A 26,463-nucleotide genomic window follows, 5' to 3' on the forward strand; every position below is an offset into this window, starting at 1 on the left:
TTATCCAGCACCCCAAAATGCCTGTGACATGGGGGAAATTACAACAGAGAGGAAATCAGGATAGAAATTATAGTTAGAATATTTTACTTTTACTCAGCATTCCAGGCCTAGGCACATACCTTTACTTCTATTGCTGAACTGTAAAAAATGACCACAAATTTGGTCGCTTAAAACAATACAAATTTATTACCTTATGGTTCTGGATATAAGAAGTCCTAAAATCATGGTGTCATCGTGGCTTTGTTCCTTATGTAGGTTTTATGGGAGAATCTGTCCCTTAACCTTTCTGACTTCAAGGGGCTGCCTACTCTTCTTGGCTGGTGGCCTCTTTCTCACATCTCTTCAGTCTCTGTGTCAATCATTGCATCTCTTGCTCTAACTCTACTTTCATCATCACATCTCTTTCTCTGCTTTCTTGGCCCTCCTGCTTCCCTCTTAGAGGAACCTTCATGGTTATATTGGAACTCCTCTCCACCCCCAGATAATACAGAACAATCTATCACCAAGATCCTTAACTTAATCATATATGCCAATTATCTTTTACCATGTAAAATAACATATTCACAGGTTCTGCGGATCAGGATATTGACACCTTTGGAAGTCCATTATTCAGCCTATCATAGTCTGGCCTCTGCCCCCAAATATTCTTGTCTGACCCACATGAAAATGCACTCCTCCCAACCCAAATTCCCCAAAAGTCTCATCCATTAAAACAGCAACTCAAGTACAAAAACCTTATCTAAATCTCATCAGCTCAAAGTCCCAAATTTCATTATCTAAAGCATCTGAATTAGTCATGGGTAAAGTTGGGGTATAATCCATCCTAGGGCAAAATCCCTCTCCATCCATAGACCTGTGAAACTAAAACTCAATATGCTTCCAAAATACAATTATGCAGTAGGCATTGAATAGCAAACAGTTATAGACTTTCCCAGACAAAAAATAAGAAACAATGAAAGGAGCAAAGAAATTTATACCCAGAACAAATTTCAAAATCCAGTCAAGCAAACTCCATTAAGTTTCAGGCTTTGGAATAACACCTGTGGCTCAAGACACAGATATTATTGCTCTGTGCCTGTGGTTTCTGAGTCATCTGACCTTTTCCAAGGAGGAAAGCAATTCAAGGAGGAAAGCAATTTTTCCAACTGAGTAAATTTATCACCTTGTTTCCTACCTAAAGAATTTTAGGAGTCTGGCAGACTTACTTTGTCCACTCTCTGTCCCTTTTAATCTATGCTGATAGTATTTCTAAGAGCCTTGTGAATGTCCCATGCTTATCTTAAGGATTTCTCCATTGCACAAGAGGTTCCTCCACAGATCTTTCCTAGATAATTCCATCTCTATTCCTGGCTTCTTTTAAGATGTCTGACAGGTTTCTTGAGACACATACCTAGCCTTTGTGTTAATGAATGAATTATCTAACCTTTTAATTATTGAAAGTCACTAGTAAAAGGTTGCCCAGACATACCCTTGACTTTCTTTCCTGGCAGTGAACCTCCTAATTTTATCATATTTTGTCATCTGGAAAGGATGAGTATTTCCCAAATCAAGTTCTGGTACTTTTTGCTTAACAGTTCACTCAATTTAACTCTACCCTCATAGAAACCAGGCCATGCCTTGGAAACTGTACTTGGAAATCTCTTCTTTCTGAATGTTCTATCCATTATGGAAATAGTGTTTTTAAATCATTTACTATTTTTGTCATTGTCTATTTCTCCCTCCAATTCTTTTAGTGTTTGCTTTATAGTATCTATTTGGATTTCCTAATAATTACAATTATAGCACTTATAATTATTATATCTTCTTGATTAATCAGCCATTTTATAATTGAGTTATTTCCTTGTCCTTTGATAGTATTTAAAGTCTATTTTCTCTGATATAAGTATGTCTGTCCCTATTCTCTTTTGGTTACATATACACAAAATAGCTTTTCTTATCCTTTCACTGTCAGCTATCTGTGTTGTTAAATCTAAAGTGAGTCTCTATAGACACAATATAGTTGGATTTATTCTTTAACCCTTCAGTCAGAAGAAAAAAGAAAAACACAAAAGGCAAGACTTTATGTCTTTTAATTGAGTTTAATCCATTTACATTTAAAGTAATTATTGATCTGGAATAACTTACCATTTTGTTAAATGTTTTGTGTCTGCTTTGTAGCGCCTTTGTCTTTTTCCTCTGGCTGTTTTCCTTTGCATTTCATTGATTTTTTAATTGAATTTATGTAAGTGACACTGGTTAATAAAATTATATAAGTCTCAGGTGTACTATTCTAGAACGCATCATCTGTATATTGTATTGTGTGTTCACCACCTCAAGTCAAGTCTCTTTCAATTGCCATTTATTCCCTCTATATCTTCTTCTACCTCCCCCACTCCCCTTTCCCTTTGGCAATCTCCATGCTGTTTTTTGTGTCTATGAGGTTTTTTGTTTGTTTGTTTGCTTTTTGTTGTTGTTGTTGTTGTTTTTCTCAATCCCTTCACCTTTTTCTCCCAGCCACCATCTCCCCTCTGACAGCTGGCAATCTGTTCTCTGTGTCTATGAGTCTGTTTCTATTTCATTTGTTAGTTTGTTTTGTTCAACAGATTCCACATATAAGTGGAATTATATGGTACTTGTCTTTCTCTCACTGTCTCATTTCACTTAGCATGAAAGTCTCCAGGTTCATCGATGCTATCTTCTTTTTTTTCTTTTTATAGCTGCATAGTATACCATTGTGTAAATGAACCACAGCATTTTATCCACTCATCTATTGATAGGAACTTGGGCTTCCTCTATAACTTGGCATACAATTGGAAAACACCTACCTTTTCCATTTTTTACAAACTAAGTCTGTACAGGGGAAGACCTTTACCAATCAGTCCAGCTAGAGATTCCGGGGACAAGATATATAGATTTAAAGAGAAAGACCAGGAGTTCTATTCTGGAAATTTGAAGTTTTACATGCATATTACATATCTAAGTGGAGATGTCAAGAAGGCTGTTAACTATAAGTCATGGTGGAAGTACAGATAAATACATTTAATAAATATAAGTACAGATATACATAAAATTTTAAACCATGTGACTAGGTGTGATTACCAAAGGAAAGAGTATAAACAAAACATAGTAACAACAATTTATACAGACTATAATTTTGTACAAGTAGAATCACTCTGGTAAAATGGGGAAGGTGCCTGGTACCCAACATCTTCTAATTCCTGTGGCTCCACAAAACACAATTCTATAATCTGTATTAACAAACTCAACAACTGGGTGATATTGTAGAAGGCAGAATTCCAAGATGGCCCCCAAAATGTGTATCCCCTGGAATACAGATGTCTCTTGCCAGTTATTCAATCTAACACAAAGTGCTGCTGTGAAGTGATTTTGCAGATGTAATTACAGTCCCTAATCGGGTGGCCTTAAATAGAGAGATTATTCTGGATGAACCCAATCTAATTTGGTTATCCCTTAAAAGACAATGGACTCATCTTAATTAAAGAGATTAGAAGTGTAAGAGCGTTCATGGAAGGAGCTCTAATTCAAGGAATATAGTTGGCCTCTAGAACCTGAAAGTGACCCTAGCAAGGAAACACCTGACAGCAAGGAAGGAAATAGGGATCTCCAACCCTAAGGAACTGAATTCTGCCACATCCACAAGGGCTTGCAAGAGGACTACAAACTCTAGATGATAATGCAGTCTATCCAACACCACAATTTTGACCTTTTGAAACCCAAAACAAAGAACATAATCACAACATACCTTGACTTCCGACCTACAGAACTCTGAGTGTTGGTTTAAGCTACTAAGTTTTCAGTTATTTATAACACAGCATTAAAAAGTTAATACAGCTATGTTTTATTTATTGTTCTTGCAAAGATTAGGATACATTGGATAGTTGAAAAGATTAGTAAGACTACAAAGAACATGTTTACATCAGGTTTTCAGTAAAACTAATGATATAAGAGAGCAGTAAAAAGAGAATGAAAGCAAACATCGTGTCTGAGAGCCTTCCAAGTACAACTTTCTAAGGTCCTTCTTATTCACACAAGGAAGTGCTTCATCTCTGAATAAAATCACCAAGATTTGTATGATGAATCTTAGTTTCAGAGAGCTCCCTAACAGTTCAGAGTAGAATCTTTCATGCCTTCTGTACACATTGCCAAGCTGGGCCATTTAACTGGTGATGACAGGTATTACCTCACCTCACCCCTAAAAAAGCCTTGGGTTTCAAACTTGAAACAATACATTATAAATCCTTAATTGGTCACTGCCCTTACCTTGGCCAAGACAGTGCCAGACTTATAGGCTTTCCCAGAGAGAAGTTTATAGCTGAACCATTCCAATGGTAAAATATGTCTGCTTCCCTTCCTCCACTTCACTCTCCCCAGGTTCCCAAACAGGATACTCCATATTGGCTATGGTGAGTGATCAAGCAGGTAAATGAATAAGCAGGTATCGTTTGGAGCCTTCAAGAAAGGTGGATGGCAACAGAAGGCCTTTCTTTAGGTGATAAACCTCCATTTCTAAGTCCACTGTCCATGACTGAATAATCAATGCTGTAGTTCACTACCTATGGTGAAGCTGTCTTGTTATGTTCCTAAGTCTGAAAAACACTTCTTAACCTATTCTCTCATCTAGCCATGGTCAGGGCATTCTTAGGGACTAACACTATACTTAGGAACAAGTTGTACAGGGAGAATTACCACTGAGGATAAACACATTATAGAATTTCATTGCTATTTTGATTGTGCCAGCCTGAAGTTAGCTGGAATACTGCCTTCTGCCCTGTCTGACCCTACCAGTCATGTTAGAAGCCAGTTAAAAGCAGGTCTTTTTTAAGCAGTTGCAGTTAGTGAAATAATTCTAAGTGCTAATTCCTGACTATCTAGAAGTGCTCCAATTGTTCCTTATGGACTAACTATGGCCTGTTTTGCTCCCAGTCCTTGCTTTTCAAATCTGAAAATTTTCTTTGTTTAAATTGTTAAACTGTTTATATTGCTCTTTAGTTATAATACAGAAGTATAAAAAGAAAAGAAGAGAAAAATCCCCTTTAGCCACCTCCCGTCCCATTCCCCATAGGAAAAGACAGCTTAATATATGTCTGCTACTTCTTATTCTATGCATTTAGAAACATGCACTGGCACATGCATTTGTTTTCCTTAAGACTACTATATCATTGACATCTTTGTTCATTTCAAAAAGTTATAAATGGTTTCCTAGAGTGGACATTATATTATATATTTAATCTATAACCTATTGATGGACATTAATGTTTTTTCCCAATATTTTCCTATTTGAATGATGCAATAACTAATGTTTATAAATATTTTCAAAGAATGGCTTCTCAGAGGTAGAATTTCTGGATCATTGACTGTGCATATTTTATTTTAATAGATACTGCAAATTATTCTCTGAAAAGCAGTATTAATTTACACAACTTTTGGAACCCATTACAAGAACCAAGCAATTCTCACTTCCCAGAGGGACCCATTTCTGTTTGTACTGAGTCACAAGTTATTGGAATTATTTTTTTTATTTTACAAATATAATGAAATCTACTTTGTATCTTCTACAAAATTCTCTAAGTCTCTCTTTCCGAGTCTTCTTAGTTTTACCCTTTCTTGTTTCCTAGCAGTGACATTTTTCCCTTTCATTTGTTTTCAGTTTTGTTCTTGTTTTATCATTTCAATGAAACTTGGAGAGAGATGGGAGATAAACCCATTTTGATTCTGAATCAGCTTGCTGTGTATCACCATATGTTTATGCTAGGTTACTGTAGGAACTCTGCAAGTACTGAGGACACAAAGATGAATAAGACATAAATTTTACCTTTTATAAATTGAAGCCCAATAATAGTTATGCAAATGATAGCACCACAATTAACAGATAAAAAATGGATGGGTGGATAGATAATAAGAGAACTGAAGAGTAACTTTTGGAGGGAAAGACAGAGAGGTTTACAGTAAGGAAGAGCTTGACAGGTAAGTAGGGGAGAAAGAAGAGCTGGTAGCCATAGTGGGATAAAATAGAAAGGTAGGCTTGGAGAGTCTGAAGTGGTTAGATATGTCTGGGTGCAATTATTTTACAAAATAAAGAGAAGCAAGATTAGAAAAATAAACTAAAGCAAGGGCATTAGAGTCTTTGAATGTCATTTTAGAAAAATTTCTATTTATCTCATGCATAACAGAAAGCATGAAAAATTGTAAGCAGGAGAATAATATATTCAAATCTATATTTTAAAATTTACCTCTGATATGAAGGATAAACTAATCACTCAATCAAAAATTGTTATTGCTAACATACTGTATGTCAGATATTGTGAGAGGGGCTAGAAATTTAATAAGAATATATTAAAAAACAATTATAAGTGAAAGTTATTAGAATAGACTCAGAAACAGATAAAAAAGCCAGAACTAAGAAATGAAGACAAAAGAAATGAATGAAAAAAAAGGTGGATTCAAGAAATGGGTGGGTATAAAAAGAAGAAAGAATCAGGTATGTTTATTTTAGTTGTAATTAGGATGATTTTGTGGGTAATGTTGTTATTCATCAAAGGAAGAGGAATATAAGAAGAGGAGGAAGTTGAGTAGGAGAAAGTAGAGGTTCTGAACACATTGAGTTCAGTTACCTTTGAGACATGTAGGTGCAAATGCTTAAAAGATAGTTAGAAATACAGGTCTGAAAGTTAGTAAATGTGACTGGGCTAGAGACAAAGCTTTGAGAATCACTGGCAAGGAAAGGGCTAATACAATAATAGAGGAAATGATATAGAATCAGAGAGGGAATTGTGGAAAATAACACACAATATGGAAAAGTTTAATAAACTTTATATTGTTGTTTTTATAACAGTAGAACAAAGCTACTAGATTTTGTTAGAATTTAAGTTTCACAAAATAAGAAAATGTGTCCCTCTCATTCAACATTGTATCCCAGAACCTAGCATATTTTTAAACATATGATAAATTTTCAGTAAATATTCATGTCTTGTCTGAATATATTTATTATATTTCTTAGACATGTGTATTTGTTACTGGGGTGCATTAAGGTTATGACTTGGCCAGATGAAATCTCTCACAACTATCTTCAATAGTCACACAATTTGTGAAGAATTTGGTTGCCAGTTCTTTAACTCTAAAAAAATAGTTTCTTCCTTAAATTTGGAACTCAAATAAAACTACAATAGTCATTACATTTTAAATTTTAAAACAGTGGATTTTAAAGAATACTTACTATTATTTTCCATTATGGGTGCACATTTTATATTATGTTAAGACAGAAATACAAGTTTAAGAAAATACTTATAGTTAATGAGAAGAAAAAAAAATTTTTTAAAGAAAAAAGAAACAGACATCTGTAGCAAGGTTCCCAATGGGCTAGAATTGCATTTTTTAATTTTTAGACTCCTCCAATATACTCACATCATAACCTTTGTGATTGTCAATGGTGACAATCTTCTCATATTCTTAAGTGGTGCCCAAGAGTGGAGAAACCCCCAGTGGTGCATGCTCCCCCTGTATGCTATGGAAACCCTTCTTTTGTGAACAAAAATAATCTCTCTTAATCAGTCAACATAAATTTTTTTAACTTCTGCTGTGTGCCAGGAATTGCACTACATTCTGAGGAACTTATAAAGGTATGGAATGTGCCACTGTCTTCAAGAAAAGTATAAGCTTCTTTGGGGAGACAAGGCATAAAAAGTAATATAAAGTGTCAAATGAGGTGTCCAAGGAGTAAATGCTACCCTGAAGTCAACTGTCAAGGTCTCTTAAGATTTGTCCCAGTTTACCTGTCTAAAATGTCTACCTCAATCCACAACAGTAAGAAGAAGAAAAATTATCCTTCTTATACCCTTCACTAGGCCAAATGGTGCTGCTTGCTATTCCCCTTCCTTGCAGCTTGTGCCCCTGCTTCTATGTCCTTGTTTATACTAATACTTCCTTCTGGAAAAGACTTGCTTTCCCTCACCCTCATCTCTATACTGTATTGCAGTTTGTACATCGTATGCTTTCTCAAGGTCTGGCTCAAATGCAGTCATTTCTTAAACATTCCCTTAGGTTGCTAGCTAGAAATGATCTTCCCCTCATATAAATCCCTCTATAAAGAGATCTCCACTTCACCCATTACTTTCTTTATTATGTCACAGTTGTCCCTGTGCATATAGGTTCATGATCACAACAAACAAGAGTCCTTTCCCCCTCCCCTACTGCATGGTGAATATTATTCATAAAGAGATTTGAATCCCTAGGAACCCAGTAAAGTTAACGTGTGGTTTCAGCGCATCCAGTACTACTGACTCTTTCCATCCTCTGTGGTCCATGAAACATCTCACAAGGCTGTTCTGTTTTTTAATGCAATCATCACATAATATTTGATGTACGTTGTGATTAATCATTTACCCTAACTAGGATGTGAGTTCCTTGAGGCAAATAATCAGTATATTCATCTTAGTAACCCCTTAATACAAGCAGTGTGTATTAAGGAAGCTTTCTCAAATTACCATCACCACTTGTTAAAAATTTAGATTCCTGAGTCATACTCTCAGAAAATCTAATTCAGTGAGTTTCAAATGGAGCCTGGGAACATACATTTTTTTGAATCCCTGGATGATTCTTAACCACAGTAGATTTTAAAATAGTCACTAGTTAATAAATACATGTGAATGAATGCTGACTGTTTGTCTCTCTTGAACTATAGAATTATAAGAAGAAGACGTGTGACTACCTAATCTTAAGTGTATGGCCTAGCTATTTGAACATAGTAGATTCTCAAACACTGTGGAACTGATGTATGTTAATGGGATGACTAATGACTGGTGTAATTTTAAAAAGCTTTCCTTAAGGCACAGAATTTCCTGGGCCTTGAAGAATGAGTTTGATTTGGATAGGTGGGGAGCAGAGAGCATCCTGACCAGGACAGTGACATGATCATAGGCATGAGAGGAGATGAGGAAACACAGATGTAGTGAGGGCTGATGATTAGATTAGTTTAACAAGAGGAAAGGTTTTTGGGGCAGAGGAATGAGAAACAAGGCTGCCTTCCCATTGTATAAAATAAACCTTTGTTAGCAGAACTCTGATTTTCATTATAATTTAATGAAAGTAAAAATAAATGGTTTTGATGTGATTAATGACCAACAAGGAGCTACAGTGCTGACTTGGTGAGCATCCACTTCCATGGCATGTGTAGAAGAACAAGATTTAGTACAGAATTATCCTGCCCAAACATCTGCTCACAACTCCATATGAAAAGGAAAAAATAGACCAAAGCATATGTTACAAGCTGAAGTCTTGGCAACTTGTTTTTTTCATATCATGCTGGTAGTGATTCACATTTTTAGCAAAATTCTTTACTGATTTACTAATGTGAATTTGAATAGTAAATAACCATAATAATTATAAAGCAAATTCTGTTCACACATGAAGGACATATTAACTTGCTACCAAAAGGATAAAAAAAATTGCATATAAAATATATTCCTTTGGTCTTAGGGCATACACAGCATCAACCTATACACCTATAATTAATCCACTTTGATATTAGTTCATTCATCAATCTGGCATAGTTATTAGCAATTCACTAATAGATTACAAAGCACTTTACACAAAATGTAACGGTAAACCACCACATGCATGATGCAAATTGAAAGATTTATTCTTACCTGGAAGAGAGGTTGATATGGAATGATTAATTTAAACAAATTATTATTTATTTATTCAGTTGTTCAACAACTCCTGGGTGAATGAATGTGGCTCTATGACTTTATTTTATTCTATTATATCCCCCATACTAAACACTGTGTTTGATATATGTTCATTGCTCACTAATATTGTTGAATGAATACATTTATCAATTGTTCTACAAAAGTAAAATTAAAATATAGTCCCTCCCCTTATGAAGTTTATAGTCTAAAGAGGAAAACAAATATTAATCAAGTACAGTCAGAAATATAAAATTCCAGGAGCTTTTAAAGAAGTTCAGCAAAATACTTTCCTGAAGGGGAAGTCTAAGATCCTGAATTGAAATCTAAAGGATAAGTACATGCTAACCAGGCAAAGAGAAGGAAGAAGGGCACTTTAGGCAGAAGAGGGTCAGGAAGGAGCATGATGAGCGTGCAGTGGCCATAATATAGATTGAGAGGGAGTCTCAAATGTGGGTGATATTTAAGTAGGTATGGTGAAAGTATGTAAAGACAACTCTTAGGGGGCCCTAGAATTATAAATATTGGACAAGGTCATCTAGGCAAAGAAATATCTCATTTAAAGTTGCTACAACACAAAACTCATTGGTAATTTATAATATAAAAGAAAAATGTGTCTGATAAAACATAACAATATTTTTACAGTGAAAAGCAAAACAATTGAGCATGTAATTTCAAATTATATAACCTTGATCTTTGCGGATTGCACCAATAAATATAATTTTGCTAAATTACACAGTAGTAATTAGCCCTCAAATGGGGGTTAATAAAAGAATCAACACAGTATCATAAGAATAATTTGAGTGTATTGATGTAGAACTATATTGACAGTTTAATATATCCTAACAAACAGCTCATTCTACTGTTGTATAAAACTAATAGAAAATATACAATTTATTAGTGTAGTTCAACATGATAGAATTTGTGCAGAGAAAAACATACCTGAGACTTTTAAATACCTTTAAAGCAAATGTGGAAGCAATAAGATGTTAAAATCTGACCAAAGAAATAATTGACATTATTCTCTCATTAATCATTATATGCTGCTATTCTTCCAACAGACACACAGCTAAGCATTAGGGATTCAGAAAGGCAAGCGCTGCTCCTGATGCCAGATAAATTAACTTTCACCACATTAAATAAATACAATCCACTAATGTTATCATCAAGTAGTAATACAATGATAATTTTCCCAGTATTTGTAGAAAATAAAACTAGCATACACAAAAGCTCTTATGTACATCTTAGCAGTTTTATTAAAAACATTTCTCACTAATCCACCTTAGGGGATTGACTAACAGTGGTAAATAAAAAACAGTGACTCAGATTTGCTCTTCTTTCAATAAAATATCTATACTGGAAAAATATTTATTTGTTACAGAAGAAAGAAAACAGTTTTAGATATTTTCAGAAATTAGCTCATAGGAATGTGTACATTGTAGAATAGGATGTATCTAAAAGTATATGAATGTGTTTTCACCATTTCAAAATTTAATAAGAGAGAATTAGGTATAACATTGAAATTATATAGGTTACTGTAATTATAATTCACACTAATAAACTTCTATACATCACCCAAAGAGACCAGAATTTAAAATTACATTGACAACTGAGTAATTTTTCTTCTATCTTGAAAATACTTACAACCATAAATTTTTCTTTAATCAACTTTATTGTAAATTTTTAATTTCTACATTTAATATTGTGTTTCACTCCTGATTTGCTTTATTGTCTGACATTAGCAGCTACATACTAAGTCTGACTTTTGTAGCTGTATTTTAGGGACCCCGGCTTCAAAATGGAGGTGACAATGACTCACAAGAAGTTTTCAGTGATACATCAGAATGGCTTGAAGGGCAAATTAAAGACGAGGAAGCAAAAATCAATAATGAGGAAACTTTTTCTAAAGTGTCTCTATGAAAAAGAGCAAACAAAAGGAAGAGTAAGTGGAAGAAGCTGTAGAGACAATAAAAATAGTATTTTTTTTTAATGATGAGAGAAAGTAAGGCTTGTTTGTCTGTTGCTGGAGGTGACCTGGAAGAGACAGGTTGATGTGTATGGAAAGGAAATAACTCCAGGCCTGGATCCCTGCAAAGATAAGCAGAGATGGAAGAATACCTTAATACCTTCAGATTAAGTCAATCTCTGCTTGTTTGTTTAGGGTGAGTTATGAGCTAGGATAAGAGGAGCATACTTCTGACGTGGTTGAAGCACTATGAAATGGTCTCAGAGGTTTGGAAAACAATTTGCCTAGCAGAATGCAATTCCCATTTCAAGTACCTGTCTTGAGGTTAAAATGAGAGCAGTCAGAAAAACTGATTTTTTTTTTTTTTCAACAAATCTTGGTGCAGTAGCAGGAAAGGCAGAAAGATGGATTCAACCCAGGTTAAGTTCAGGTAGGTGATGTGACACAAGGAAAAAGGGCAAATTTTCTGAGTGATGCTTGTAAGAAACTGTCTATGATGATAGAGTGTCTATCATTAATCTCAGTAAGTCAAGGAAGATAGATGAATAAAGATAAATTGAGCATATCTGTGACATGCCATATTAAGAACTGCTGCAGGTACTGGAATACATGAACTGGGAGTATAGGAGGTGACATGCAGACATTGGTATATTTGCAATGGAGATTTCAGCAGTGATACTGATATTTATATGACATAGTTAAAATGGGATCTTGGGAGTAAACTACTGAGATTGTTAGACAAAAGATGATTATGGATATGGATTGTGTATTTCTGTTCAATTCAGGTGGAATTTTTGAAGCACTAGCATGTACGAGTTAACATGGAAGAAGTTGGTGATTCAGAGATTCAGTTCCCTACTTCAAGGAACTCACAGTATAATATGTCAAATGCTATGGTAGGGATAGCAACACACACACACACACAAAAAAGACTCCTCGTCTAACCAAGGATGAGGAGAACAGGCTTGGCACATCTGCAAAGGCCAAATTGCAGGATGAGGTATGATGCCTTTAAGATCAGCAGAGTTGGTTTTTCCCTGAGGCTCTAGTCTGAATAGAGTGATAGTGAAAGAAGAGGCTAAAAAGTAAGCAACAATCAGATAAGAGTTTTTTGTTATACAGTAAAGGCATCTTGGCTTTATAATCTTTAGATAATAGGAAAACTGTTTCAGTTAGGAATGGACATGACGAAATCTGTAGATGCAAGGTGGAGGAAGGAAGTGACTGCAGTTTTATGATGGAAGAAGTCAAGAGGGCCAGTTTGAATTATGAGACAACAGTGCATTTCACTCTTAAATTTGGATTTAGACAGAGCCATCAAAGTTTTAAAGCTAGGTGGACAGTAGTATATTAGAGTTGAAATCATGATATTACAATTGCTTTCTCTGCCCACTTATTAACGTTTTGTAAGATCCAGGCTAGGGAACAAAAAACACCAGAATGTAATGTCCATGAGGGCTTGTTTGTTTTGTTCACAGCCTTTCTCTAGTACCTAGTACTTAATAAACTCTTAATAAGTACTAATTAGGGAAATTGTTGAATGAATTTAAGTCTGCCTTTAGCATCTCATGTTTGTTTGTTTGTTTGTCTGGTTGGTTGGTTGGTTGTTTTTGGCACCTTCCTTCTAAGGTAGCATTGTGCTAGGTATGAACCACTTAGACCTTTTCTCTGGAATACTCCTCTCCTTTTAAACCTTATTCCTTATAGCATATAAAACTTCAAGTTCAGGCTCTTGCCATCCCCTCTATATCAGCCATATAACTTTGGGCATAGTAATTTGCTTCTTTATGCCTGAATTTCCTTGTCTCTAAGATGGGGCTAATAGCTAACATTCACTGAGCATTGAGCACTAGCACTTAGAACCAGGCAGTGTTGTAAGTACTGTAAATGTTTTAACATTATCCCCTTATGTAGGCAGTACTACTGTTGTCTACCTACTGTAAATGAGGAACCCAAACTAAGATCTTACAGCAAGTATTCCACAAAATTCAAATCTGAACTCAGTCTGAAGCCATGCTCTTAAACCACTCTACTCTGCTTGTCATCTGTCCAATAATAGTATCTACCTCATTGGTAGTTGTGAAGATTAATTGAGACTAATTTATGTAAAAGCACTTCGAAAGTACCTTACTGTAGTAAGTGCCCAAAGGAGTTAGTTTATGTTGTTATTTTGTTTTTGTTTTTTTATCACTTATATCTTCTTAGAGAGTTATATGTTTATTTAACAGAACAGTCACTAGACACTCCTTGTGTGATATTTGCTTACATCTACCTTCCTACAACTTACCTCATTGATTCTAACTTGAGGATGGAGATAGGAAAAAGCCATCCTCCTTTACAACAACCCTCAGATATTCAAAAATGGGTGACTCTGACACCTACATCTTCCATTCTCCAGCCTAAATGGTTTGAGCTACTTTAGCCATTGCTCCCATGGCATGGTTTTCAGATACTCTGTATAATTCTTGGCTTGTTGAAGACAGCTTTATACTTGGGTACCTAAAATACTCTAGTCCCTTTGTGGGCTAATGGTTGCAGATAGATCAGGATATTGACAAGAAAGACTTTGAGACAGCCTTGTCACAGCCTGAATTAAATTCCCAGAGACCATTATAATGTCTTCTTTGTATTGGTAGGTAATATTTCTTTACTGAATGAATGCACTCGTAAGCAAATGAATGAGTGAATAATGAGCTTACTCTTGAGTTAAAGCCCCAGTTTTGTTCATATCTATTTCTGCACTTCTGCTTCTGATTTATACTTGTATGCTTGGTTTGGGGGACATATGTCAGGATTTTACATTTGTCCCTATTAAACTTTGTGTTGTTAAAACTATCAAGTCTTTGAACATTTTCAGATCATTTTATTTTATTTTTTTATTTTTTAATTTTTTTATTTTGGTTTTTCAATTACAGTTGTCCCCTTTTCCCCCAATTCCTCTCCCCCACCCAACCCACCCCCTCTCCCACAATCATATCTCTCCCCGTTGTCCATGTCCATGAGTCTTTCATACAGGCTCTTTGATTAAACCCTTCCCTTACTTATCCCCCTTCTCTCTCTCTCCCCTCCCCCCTATTGACTGCTATTCTGCTCTTTGTTCTATTTAGTTCCTTTGTTTGTGTTGTTCTTTAGTTTCCTGTATTAGGTGATATCATATGGTATTTTTCTTTCTTTGCCTGGCTTATTTCACTAAGCATAATTCTCTCTAGTTCCATCCATGTTGTTGCAAATGGCAGGAGTTCCTTCTTTCTTTCTGCTACATAGTATTCCATTGTGTAAATGTACCACAGTTTTTTGATCCACTCATCTACAGATGGGCACTTAGGTTGTTTCCAGCACTTAGCTATTGTAAACAGTGCTGCAATGAACATAGGGGTGCATAAGTTCTTTTGAATTGGGGTTTCAAGATTCTTTGGGTATAATCCTAGTAGTAGAGTCATTGGTTCAAAAGGCAGTTCCATTTTTAATCTTTTGAGGTAATTCCATACTGTTCTCCATAGTGGCTGCACCAGTCTGCATTCCCACCAACAGTGCAGTAGGGTTCCCATTTCTCCACATCCTCGCCAGCACTTGTTGCTTGTTGATTTGTTGAAGATGGCCATTCTGACTGGTGTAAAATGGTATCTCATTGTGATTTTTATTTGCATCTCCCTGATGGCTAATGATGTTGAGCATTTTTTCATGTGTCTATGGATCTTCTGTATGTCCTCTTCGGAGAAGTGTTTGTTCAGGTCCCTTGCCCATTTTTTAATTGGGTTGTTTGTTCTCTTGATGTTGAGTCGTATCAGCTCTTTATATATTTTGGAGATCAGTCCCCTGTCTGTGATGTCATTGGCAAATATGTTTTCCCATATGGTTGGTTTCCTTTTCATCTTGCTGATGTTTTCTTTTGCTGAGCAGAAACTCTTCAGTTTGATGTAATCCCATTTATTTATTTTTTCCTTTATTTCTCTTGCTTTAGGAGATGTATCCGTGAAGAGATTGTTACGTGAGATATCTGATATTTTCTTGCCTATGTTTTCCTCTAGGACTTATATGGTGTCACGGCTTACATTTAAGTCTTTGATCCATCTTGAGTTTATTCTCGTGTGTGGTGTAAGTTGGTGGTCTAGTTTCATTTTTTTGCAGGTCCCTATCCAGTTCTCCCAGCACCATTTGTTAAAGAGGCTCTTCTCACTCAGATCATTTTAGATACTAATTAAGTCACTTCATGTATTGCCTCTCCCTCTAGACAGCATGTTACCTGTAGACTTTTTCCTTTGTGCCATCAATATACTCATCTGAGTACTTAAATGGAATATATTACACTCATATTTATATTAAAATATTCATAGGAGCTTATGGCTGAAAATGTTTCTAATTAATTATAAATTAATCACATTTTCTCAGCAGTACATTTTATTAACTGTCACTAAGAATACCTATTTATTTTTCATTCAATAATTTCTAAAATATAAAAACAATTTTCCTAAATATTACCCAATTGGAGTAATTAAATTTAAGCCATAGTTAGAATTTTATGAACATTACAGTGGCATATGAAATATAATTGAGAATATAAAACTGATGTAAACTGGAAATAGGCTCAAACCCTATGGAGCTAACCTTTTCATCACCAAGAAATTAACTGAGAAAGTTAAACAGTCTCAAGGCATGTAAGATAGAACAATCAAGAGAATGAGCAAGTAGACTTGTCTCAAGAACTGAATAATTTTAGTCATCCAATTTTGTGTATCACAACTAATTTCAATTGTGTACTATGAAATTAATGAATAAAAGATTCTTCAGGTGTGAGAACTAAAAAGCTAGTAACAAGTCAAGTGTATTATGAAATGAAAGATTTAAAGAAAAATTGAAGTTTCTTTTAATATTTTTTAATTTTAATTTTTCATTACTATTTAACCCCCTTATTCTTCCCACCCCTGCAAATTACCACACTGTTGTTCATGTCCATGAGTCCTTTTTCATTTTTGCTTGATATCTCTACTCCCTAACCTCCCCCTCCCATAGCTATTGTCCTGCTCTCTGTGAGTCTGCCTCTATTTTGCTTATTACTTCAGTTTGTTGATTAGATTCCACATATGAGTGAAATCATATGATATTTGTGTTTCTCTAACTGGCTTATTTCACTTAGCCTAATGTTCCAGGTCCATCCATGCTGTTGCAAAGGGTAAAATTTTTTATTTACTGCTGAGTAGTATTCCACTGTGTAAATGTTCCACAGTTGTTTTATTCACTCATCTACTGATGGATACTTGGGCTGCTTCCATTTCTTGGCAATTGTAAATAACACAGCAATGAACATAGGGGTGCTTATGTTCTTTTGAATTAGTGTTTTAGGTTTCTTCAGATATATTCCCAGAAGTAGGATCACAGGGTCAAAGGCAGGTCCATTTTTAATTTTTTGAGGTATCTCCCAAGACAATTACTACTTTGAATTCTGTGTGTATCTATTCCATATATCATTATTTTAATGCATGTAAATGCATTTATAACTATACAGCCATGTTTTTTCAAATTTGGGCTATATGAATTATCTATAACTGTTTTTTCAGTCAATATTTTTCACAATATCTATCCATTTTCATTCATAAAAATATGAATAACTCATCCTTGTTGCATACTATACTGATATATACTTTTATTATTATTTGGTTATCTATTATGCTGTTGTTCATTTAGATCATATACAAATTTTTAATGTTGTTATTCTACAATGAAGTATTTCTACAGTAAGATTTTTCTATATTTCAGGTCATTAAAGTAAGACAGTTGTCTAAAAGTGGATTTGAACATTTCAAGATGTGGGAAGCAATTTTAAAATAATTTTGTAATAGACAACACTAATGTATATTCTCCAAAGTAGTTAATGCGAGTGCTTACTTAGCTCACAGCACCTTCACCAGCATTAAATACCCCAAGCTATTCTTGAGTTAATTCATTCATTTTTAATGGAAATAATTGACTTTGGGATAAAATTAAATAGCATGAATAAGTGCTATTTATATGTTAGGTTGGATGTAAGCCATTTAGTTTAATTCCAAGATCCACTTTAATATTGTCTATTAATCATGAAATGCCATTTCATCATCTTTATGATGTGTTTTTTCTTTCAGAGAGGTTATGTATTGATCTGCTAAATATATTTTGTCTCTGCTATTATTAGGAAGTTGCTGAAATTTCTTTTTTGGTACATTTTATTATAACATTCAGTAATAAAAATACTGTCTTTTTTTTTTTTTTTTTAAGAAAGCCAGCATATAATTTACTTTCCTTATTGGGCATTTTTGATCACTGACATTCTTCATTATTTCAGAACTTCAATTTTAAACTGTAACTTGATGGTATCTTTGGAACCAGAAAACCTGAGAAACAATCCTAGCAGCAGTTATACAAACTTTATCAAATCATTCTCATTTTCCCCAGGAAATGATTATCAGATTCTTCATTCATAAAGTAGGACTATTGTTACCTTATTATGGCATTAAATAAATCAAAATGAGACATTTTGAAATAAAGTAGAAATATAGATTAACATTAGTTATTCCTTTCCAAGTAGTGATGAGTGCTTAGGGTCCCCAGCAGAACCTAGTGTTAGAGAGATTTTAGAGATACAAATGCTTAGCTGTATCTGCCACTTTATCTGACACAGCCAAGAGAGCAAGTTATACAGTGCATAAAAGGCTCCCCAAATCATGAGAGATCATTCAGGGCTTATGTTCCCATAGCATCCTCTTCTACCCACAAAGACTTCATACCACGTAGGGTTACATTGTGAATTTTGTCATCCCTTGAGCCCTTCAGAAATCTTCAACAGCCAGCTTCTGCTCTCTCATTCTAATTTTTCAATTCACCTAGTTCTTTCAAGCCCTCACCCTTACTACAGTCCCCTCTGACCTTATGGAAATCAGAACTCTCTTATTTCTTCTGTTTTTTCCTAGACTGTTAGTCCCCAACAGGCTTCCAAAAAAGTTAAATTAATCACTGTTGATGGAGCTCTTTTGATTACTCTTGGCTTCTTCTTAATTCCCCTTAAATGACTCAGTATATACCATAGTCCCTAAGTGTTCTATATGTACAAAATTTTGCTCTTTTCTGCTCAACAGATTACCCCCTACTTCATTAAGAAAATTTGAGATCTCCAAACATGCTCTCTCAGTTTCCAGCCCCCACCTCACATGGTGCCCATCTATTCCCACACCATATTTAACATCTTCCCTTGAGTCTCAGTGAATGAAGTGTCCCACTGCTATTCAAGGCCAGCCCTTTCTCTTGTGCCATGAGTTCCATCTTTTTTGTTTTTTCCTGGAACTTACTCCATGAATTTTACACTGTTTTCTCTCTTTAATCTGTCCCTCTTTGCTAGTGCCTTTCCACTGGCCTTCTTTTCCCTTGACTTCCTCAATTTCTTCCTAGCCCTCAACTTCTTTCCTCTCATTCAAACTTTACAAAAAATATTCTATCTGCATTTTCCCCATTTATTTGCCTCTTGTTTATCTTCAACCCAATATGATATAGTTATCACATAAAATGGCTATCGCTAAGGCTACTAGTGTCCTCCTATTTCCAAAATTGAGTGAACGTCTTCAGTCTTTTCTTCCACTGGACACCTCTCCTGTGTATGACACTCCTGTTCACTTTCTTACTGTTAGCACAGCTCTATTTGTTGGATTCTAGTAACCCCTTACTCTCCTGGACTCCATATCTTCTTGCCTTTTTCTGTAGGTTGCTCTTCCTGTTCTTAGCTCTCAGGTGTTAGTGTTCCCCCAGGTTCCTTCCTCAGTCACCTGCACTTTTGATTCCTTTTACATTCCCCTCAGGGAACTTGTCCACATAGGTTTCTCCTTTCACAAAATATCTGTCATATCCTTAGCTCAGATTTGTCCTCTAAGTTTCAGATTTCAACAGCCAACTAATTCCTTGACATCTCCCCCCATGTTTCACAGGAACCTAAAGCAAGTCATGATGTAAACTGAATCCAGCCTCTCCCACATATCTGCTTCTACCTCGATATTCTGTGTCTTTCTTGGTGGCACCACCACGTGCCTGGAAACTGGGAGACATGCATGACCCACTCGCTCACTCCCGCATCCAGTCACCAAGTCGAATAATTTTCATCTTTTAAATGTTTCCTGAATCCAACTTCTCTTTATTCATCATCTCTTTTATTACTAGCCCTAGTAAGTGTTTCTTTTTTTTTTTTTTTTCTTTTTCTCCCAGGATAAAGTGATACATATAAAATACCAATCTGCCAAAATCCCTTGCTATTAAATATCTTTTAGTGGTGGTCCTTCACCCATACAACAGAGTCCTGTCTCCCTAACAAAACACAGGTCTTTCATAGATCCCTCCCATAGCCTCATTTCTACTACTGACTTTGTTTCAAACTTAACACTCCAGTAAAGCAAATTTCCTGTTGTCCCCATGCATACATCATGTTATTTCTCACCATCCTGCTTCTGGCTAAAATGTGCTTCCTCTCCTCTCTTCTCTTCTGACCAGTTCCTTCTCATTTTAGCTCCATGAGTCCTTGTCAGACTTCCTTTGTTACTAGGACACATAAGTCCCCCTCCTTTATATTCTCATAATATCATGCATATGTAGTTTGTATGTTTGTTTCAAAAATAAACCATGAGCTTCTTGAGGACAAAGACCATACTGTGTATTATGACTCCAGTCTGGAAATTAGAAAATACTTCATAAGTACAATACTTAATGAATAAAGGGATAACTAAGTTAAATGAGTGCTGTGTATTCATTCATGTCATTTTTTTTAATATGGAGGCACTGTGTGACAGGGACAGTAGCACTCACCAAATATTCCATGAACTCCTCCTACATTTCCCAGTCTTCTTTGGACTTAGGTTCAGGCTGTGTCAACTGTTCTAGACAATGAGGTATACACAAAAATTATATGTGTCACTTCCAGCCTGAAGTCTTTAAAGCAGAAGCTAGTTTTCCACGCACTGTCTTCTCTGCTTTGCCTCCTCAAGAAGTCTCCACATGGTGGTAACATAAGATCGTGGGTGAAAAACCCACACCAGACATGTGGTGGGAGTGGGAACTAAGACCATTTTGTTAAGACCTTTAGATTTCAGGGTTAATTCATTACCACAGCATAATAGAGTCTATCCTGAATCATGCTCATTGCCCCAAGCTTATACATTATCTCCACCTTGTTACATACGTATAAAGTTGTGTTAAACTTACCCAGTACGCAGCTCTACTTCTTCTCCTAAAGTCTGCGTGATGCCTACACCTAGGAGAAACTGCACCATGTAACTGATGTTTTCCAATTGCCCTGACAGTTGCTAGGCAGCCCGCTGCCTCAAAGCCTCTGCATATAGGAGTGTGCTTCCTACACTCGATTTATGCATTCTATCTTTGCCCAGCTTCACATACAGGTGAAGTGGTTAACTGCCTTTTCTCTATGATCAAAGTGACAGTGGGACTGTTTTCCTACACAGAGAAATCCCCCACATTTACTCATGCCTCTGATTCCACAGCCATGGTCTGACTTTACATTTTGATCCTTATTTTATAGGAAATTTCTCCCAGAAATAGTCCCACATTCCATTGCAATTGCAAGCTAAAGGCCTCCAGAAATATCTCTAAAGTTGTCCTGCAAGTCTCCAAAGCCCAGATGTATGCATAACTCCTACTGATCCACAATTATCAATATTTTAATCATTACATGGTACAATTTCACTCTTTTCCACTAGAATAATATAAAATACATTGGCTTTCTTAATTAGGTCTCAAATTCTATTAAACTATAGCTGTATCTTATTTCAGTAATAATTCTTTCAGTTGAAAGAAAAAAATCTGACTTCAGATATATCTTAATTTCAGGCTATTATAATGTCATCAGAATTCATCTTTTAATTCAAACAGGCGGCCTCATTTACTTCATGCTTGCAGCTCCCAGGGCTGTACCCTTCCAGTTTTGAATCCAGCAGGGAAGACCAAATGTCTTTCCCCAAAAGCCCCCTCCAAAGAATTATCTGCTCAGAATGGATCATGTCCCATCCTTGAGCCAATCCCTGTGACCAGGTGAATACAGTGCACTGATTAGCTTAGGCTTTAGCCAGTCCCCTGGAGCAGTAAAAAAGAATCAACTTCAAGGGAAGTAGGTGGACTTAGAGTTGGGGAAGAGATTATTTCTGGAGAGAAATCAGTATAATGTCATCATAAATCAAGAAATGATGGTCGCAGCAATAGCAACCTCTATTCTCTCTATATAGTCTGCTGCTCAGGAGACAGAATTTAATTAGGTAAAGTGTTTCCTCGTGTGTTATGTGTTAACCTTGATCATATTCTCTCTCTTTTCTCCAAACTTCTCTATGTTATTCTTTTCTCTCATCAGCTGTTTCAAGGCAAGAGCAAAGTTTGAATAACTGTAGATCTTGCACTGTTCCTTTCACGTAGTAGACATCCCCACTATTCAACAAATAATTATTTATTGAGTAAATGAAGGGATAAGAAATGAGTGGGTCTTATTCATACTATTATCACATCATGGTATGTAATTCCTAGAGGGGTTATATAAGGTGCTAATACACACACACATGATAAAAACCTAATGTGTGCCACATACCATGGCAAACCATGGGGATATGACGATGTAGTGATTTAAAAACATATGTTGTTCTGCCTTTAAAAGCTTATACTCTAATAAAGAAGTGAGACATGTACTGAATAGGGTGTACCGAGTGCTTCAAATGATAATCGTAGGGTGTTAAAGGACAGTATATTTTAATTTTTTATTGTTGTCCTAATTGTTTCCAGATCAATTCTAGGTTGGCAACCTCAGGGACCGCCAGTTTTGCTGGAGGTTTGTTAAACTTGAAATTTCTTAGATGATTGACACTCGATTCCCAAATATAAGTTCCAGAGCCAAGAAAATACACCTTATATTGTGATAAGAAAAGACTAATTTTGTTTTCTTCTCTCTACCTTTCTCTCCACGTCTCTCCCAGCCTGAAGTTCTGGATCAAATACAAAATTTAAGGGAGTTGTGGATGGATAATAATGCATTGCAAATGCTACCTGGGGTATGTAAGTTTTTATTATGCCATATTGTCTAGCATCTGTGTTATAAATTAATTGTAATTATAGTAATCTTAAATCTCAGTGTTTGCATTTCAAAGTAACACATTTTTAGGAGTGTTCAGTTGTCAAGCATTTTACACTATTTGTTTTGAGTATCTCATACACCTTGTGTGGCTCTTACAGATATGTAAAATGTATGAAAGATTTTTCTTGTTCTCTTAGGAATAAATTTGTCATCTTTTTCTACATTCACTATTATTTTAAAAATTGAAAATTTTATATTGTTATATTGTGCAAAAAGAAATGCTATATATAATGCCAAGTCTTTGTTTTGCAAAATCAACCTTAATCATATAGGTAATTAGATAATGGTTTCTGATCATATTGTTAGATCTTTTTCTTTCTTTCTTTTTTTTTTTTTTTTGGAGATTTTATTTATTTATTTTTTAGAGAAAGGGGGAAAGAGGGAGAAAGAGAAGGAGAGAAACAGCTTATTTCATGCCCCCAACTACAGACCTGGCCCACACCCCAGGCATATGCCCTGACTGGGAATAGAACCAGCAAACTTTCAGTCTGCAGGCCAGCACTCAGTCCACTGAGCCATACCAGGCAGGGCTAGATCTCCTTTATAAAATAAAAATCTCTCTTAGTTCAGGTAATATTTAGTAAAACTATTTGAATTTTTGAAAGTGGCAAAGATCATAAGGTGTTAAAAACAGAAAGTAAAATTGGAATAAAAAGTTGTGTTCAGTTAACAGGCTGTTCAGTATCTCCTGAGCAGTAGGTTTACCAATCAACACGTTTAGTCAGTGAAAGAATGACTTTCCATAAAACACTGTCTCTTGCTCCTCATAACACATGCTTTCAAATAAGCATGTGTACACACGGACACACACACACAAACACACACACAGCAGCAGCAGCAGCAGCAGCCACAAGGCTCTCAGTGGTAATAACCAATTCCAAACTTCTTGCATTAGGCTGAGAAGCCAGGACAGCTGAATTTGTAATACTTCTCTGCCACTGAGATTTAGGTGTGTGCTCCCAAAACCACTTTTATTCCTCTCCTGAATGAACATTAAAATTTTCTTTAAATGATTACAAAAGCGACAGGAACAAGAAGTTTATTCTCATTTGAATAAGTATGAGGCCACATAAAGAAGACAAGCTGGCAAAAGATTAGGGAGGAATACTTTCTTTTCTTATCAAAAGAATAGATTTCTACTATCATTGCAGACACAAACCAGAAAAGCATGCATATCTTCTATTTGTTGATTTATTCATAAGCCATTTACAAATACACCTCTATGAACTAGAAACTATGCTACTGTCAGGGCTAAAAGATAATATATTCAATGATCTTGAATATATTTGTTTGAGGAGCTCACACATAACAGGAGAGAAAGATCTGGATTCTACTACACATAGTAGAGCCTGATTTGTGCCACATTGAAGGTAGGTACAAATCCTGGGGCAACACAGGTAAGACCCTCATCAACTCCCTCTGCAAGATCGAGGAATCAGAATGTATGTTTTGTTGGAAAAGTTAGTACCTGCTTCTTCAATATATTTATTTATTCAAAATCATACAGCATTTATCACAAGCTAAACATTTATCTAGGTGTTTTACAAATATCGATTCATCGAATCCTCATAATAACTATGAAATTGTATTTTTACCATCCCAATGTTATAGATGAAGAAACCCAAACAGAAAGAGCAATAACTAAGTGACCCAGGGTCACACAACCAGTAAATGGTGGAACTGTAATTCAGTCCAACTCCAGAGGCTGTTGTTCACTATTATATTCACTATGATGCTCCAAAATGTCACTATAGAATCAGTAGAAGTACAAATGAAAATTAGTTTCATCTTACTTTTCATAATCATTCGATTCCCAAAATCCAATCTTGCAAATGAACTCAAACCTCAAATTCCTTAGTAACATTATTAAAATGGCAAAGTGGTATGAAATCTGTAAAACAGATATTGCTGCCTAATTTGCCTGTTTCAATAGTAGATTTTTTTTATATACTGAGAATTTTAAGCAGATTTCTTACTTTTGTGAGTACACTTGAGTTTCACATTTTACTATACTCCTTGCAGGAATACCCCACAACTCCTCATCATAAACAGGCATAGCTTTCTAAATATCAGTGCTCACAGATAGTTGTTATACAATTAGCTAGAAACACATGACTTTGAAAGACTAATCTTGAATGTGGTCTTCAGCCTGTGTCTATCAGTTTCGCAGAATGGTTAATCTTAAATATTTAGTGTCAAAAGACAGGAATAAAAGCAAGTTTATTTTATTATTAGTTCACATATTATAATACATTAATATACTTTTTAAAGATTTTTGGAAGCCTGGGCTATCATTTTTCCACTCTATTTTTCATAAATCAGAGAAGCAAATAGATAATGATCAAACATTTGTCTTCTATATAACTCTGTCTTGTGACCATCACTCTAACATCCATCGACCAAAATATCACTAAACAATATATTGAATCCACATTAATTTTTAAAGACACTTCGATATCGTCTTTTGCTTATGATGGCTTCTGCTCTTCTCATTTGCTCTCCACTATTCACCTATAGATCCTCTAGATCTGAGTTATTGGGCTCAAAGACCTTTATCACTCTAGGATACTGTTGCCTTTATAAGGTGTTTGAGAATGAGGGTTTAGAAAAACTAAAAATAAACACCAAAGGGTTATTTTATTTCCCAATAAAAAGATGTTTTAGAAACTTCAAACCAAACTATTGAGTTGCACTGTGGATAGCAATGAAGGAAGCTGCAAAGAAGAAATTTCCTCATGATAAAGGAACAAGAAAAGAGATACACACACACATAAACACATAGATCATTTTTTTTCTTGCTCACCAGAAGAGAAGAATGAGATAAGGCAACATAATAGTTCCTTGGGGTGGAAAGCTATAAGTAAACTGACAGTATTTTTCCAAGTGACATATTGCTAGGCATGGAGAGAAACTCAGCCCTCTGGCCTGACTCACCCAAAGTACTCAATTCCTAGCCTAGCAGCTATTAACTTCCTTCAAAACTTAGGTCACACTGTCTGCTCATTTGGGGAGCAAAAGGAGCAAGGCTGGGACTATGTGCTGGGTTGATCAGGGAGTTAGAGGGCAGAACTACCAATGTAATCAATAGGCTTTGTAGTGTGTAATCCAATAAAAGTGAGCTTAAGTTTTAGCTCTGCTACTTATTAATGGGTAGCCTTGGAATGTTACTTGTAGTAGATGCTGTCATGCATCCGTCTCCTGGAAGGAAGAACTTACTCTATTCCCCAGCTTCTGGGAATGTGGCTTGCAGCTCTCCAGTCTCTTTAGGAATTGCCCCAGCTAGAGAGGACCTCCTCACCCAGAGTCACACTTTTATTCTGGGAGACCTCCATTCAATGGCCAAGCAATGCAGGTGTATTAAAAGCCTGGCTCCTTCACCTCCACTCAGGACAACTCTAAGGCAATTCCAACTTCAGTGTTCTTTGAAGCGTCAGCTGAAAACTTCCTCAAGACTTGATCACAGACCAATTTCTTCATCTGCCCAATGCTACTTCCTTCTGTACCTCTTCCTTTCCACTGGTATTCATCCTGAAAACTCTCTCTCTTAAACTTCTCTTCATCTCTGCTTCTCAGGGAACCCAACAGGTGACATTACTTAACCTCTACACTTCAATGTGCGTGAAAGGGCAGATTCTGATTCAGTGTCTGGAATGGATACGAGAGTCTAAATTACTGACATG

The 26,463-nt window shown here is 35.6% G+C and overlaps 1 protein-coding gene across 1 annotated transcript in view; it reads left to right on the forward strand.

Moving 5' to 3' along the window:
• The window catches only part of LRRC7 (leucine rich repeat containing 7), a 299,869-nt gene that overhangs the window by 137,738 nt on the left and 135,668 nt on the right, over positions 1-26,463 (forward strand). The window contains exon 7 of the mRNA XM_090269599.1: positions 22,626-22,700. Within this exon, the coding sequence (XP_090125725.1) occupies positions 22,626-22,700 (75 nt within the window). The remainder of the gene's footprint in view (positions 1-22,625; positions 22,701-26,463) is intronic.

The sequence above is a fragment of the Furipterus horrens genome, unplaced genomic scaffold (assembly GCF_987537825.1).
Source record: "Furipterus horrens unplaced genomic scaffold, mFurHor1.1.pri manual_scaffold_3, whole genome shotgun sequence".
Classification (NCBI taxonomy): domain Eukaryota; kingdom Metazoa; phylum Chordata; class Mammalia; order Chiroptera; family Furipteridae; genus Furipterus; species Furipterus horrens.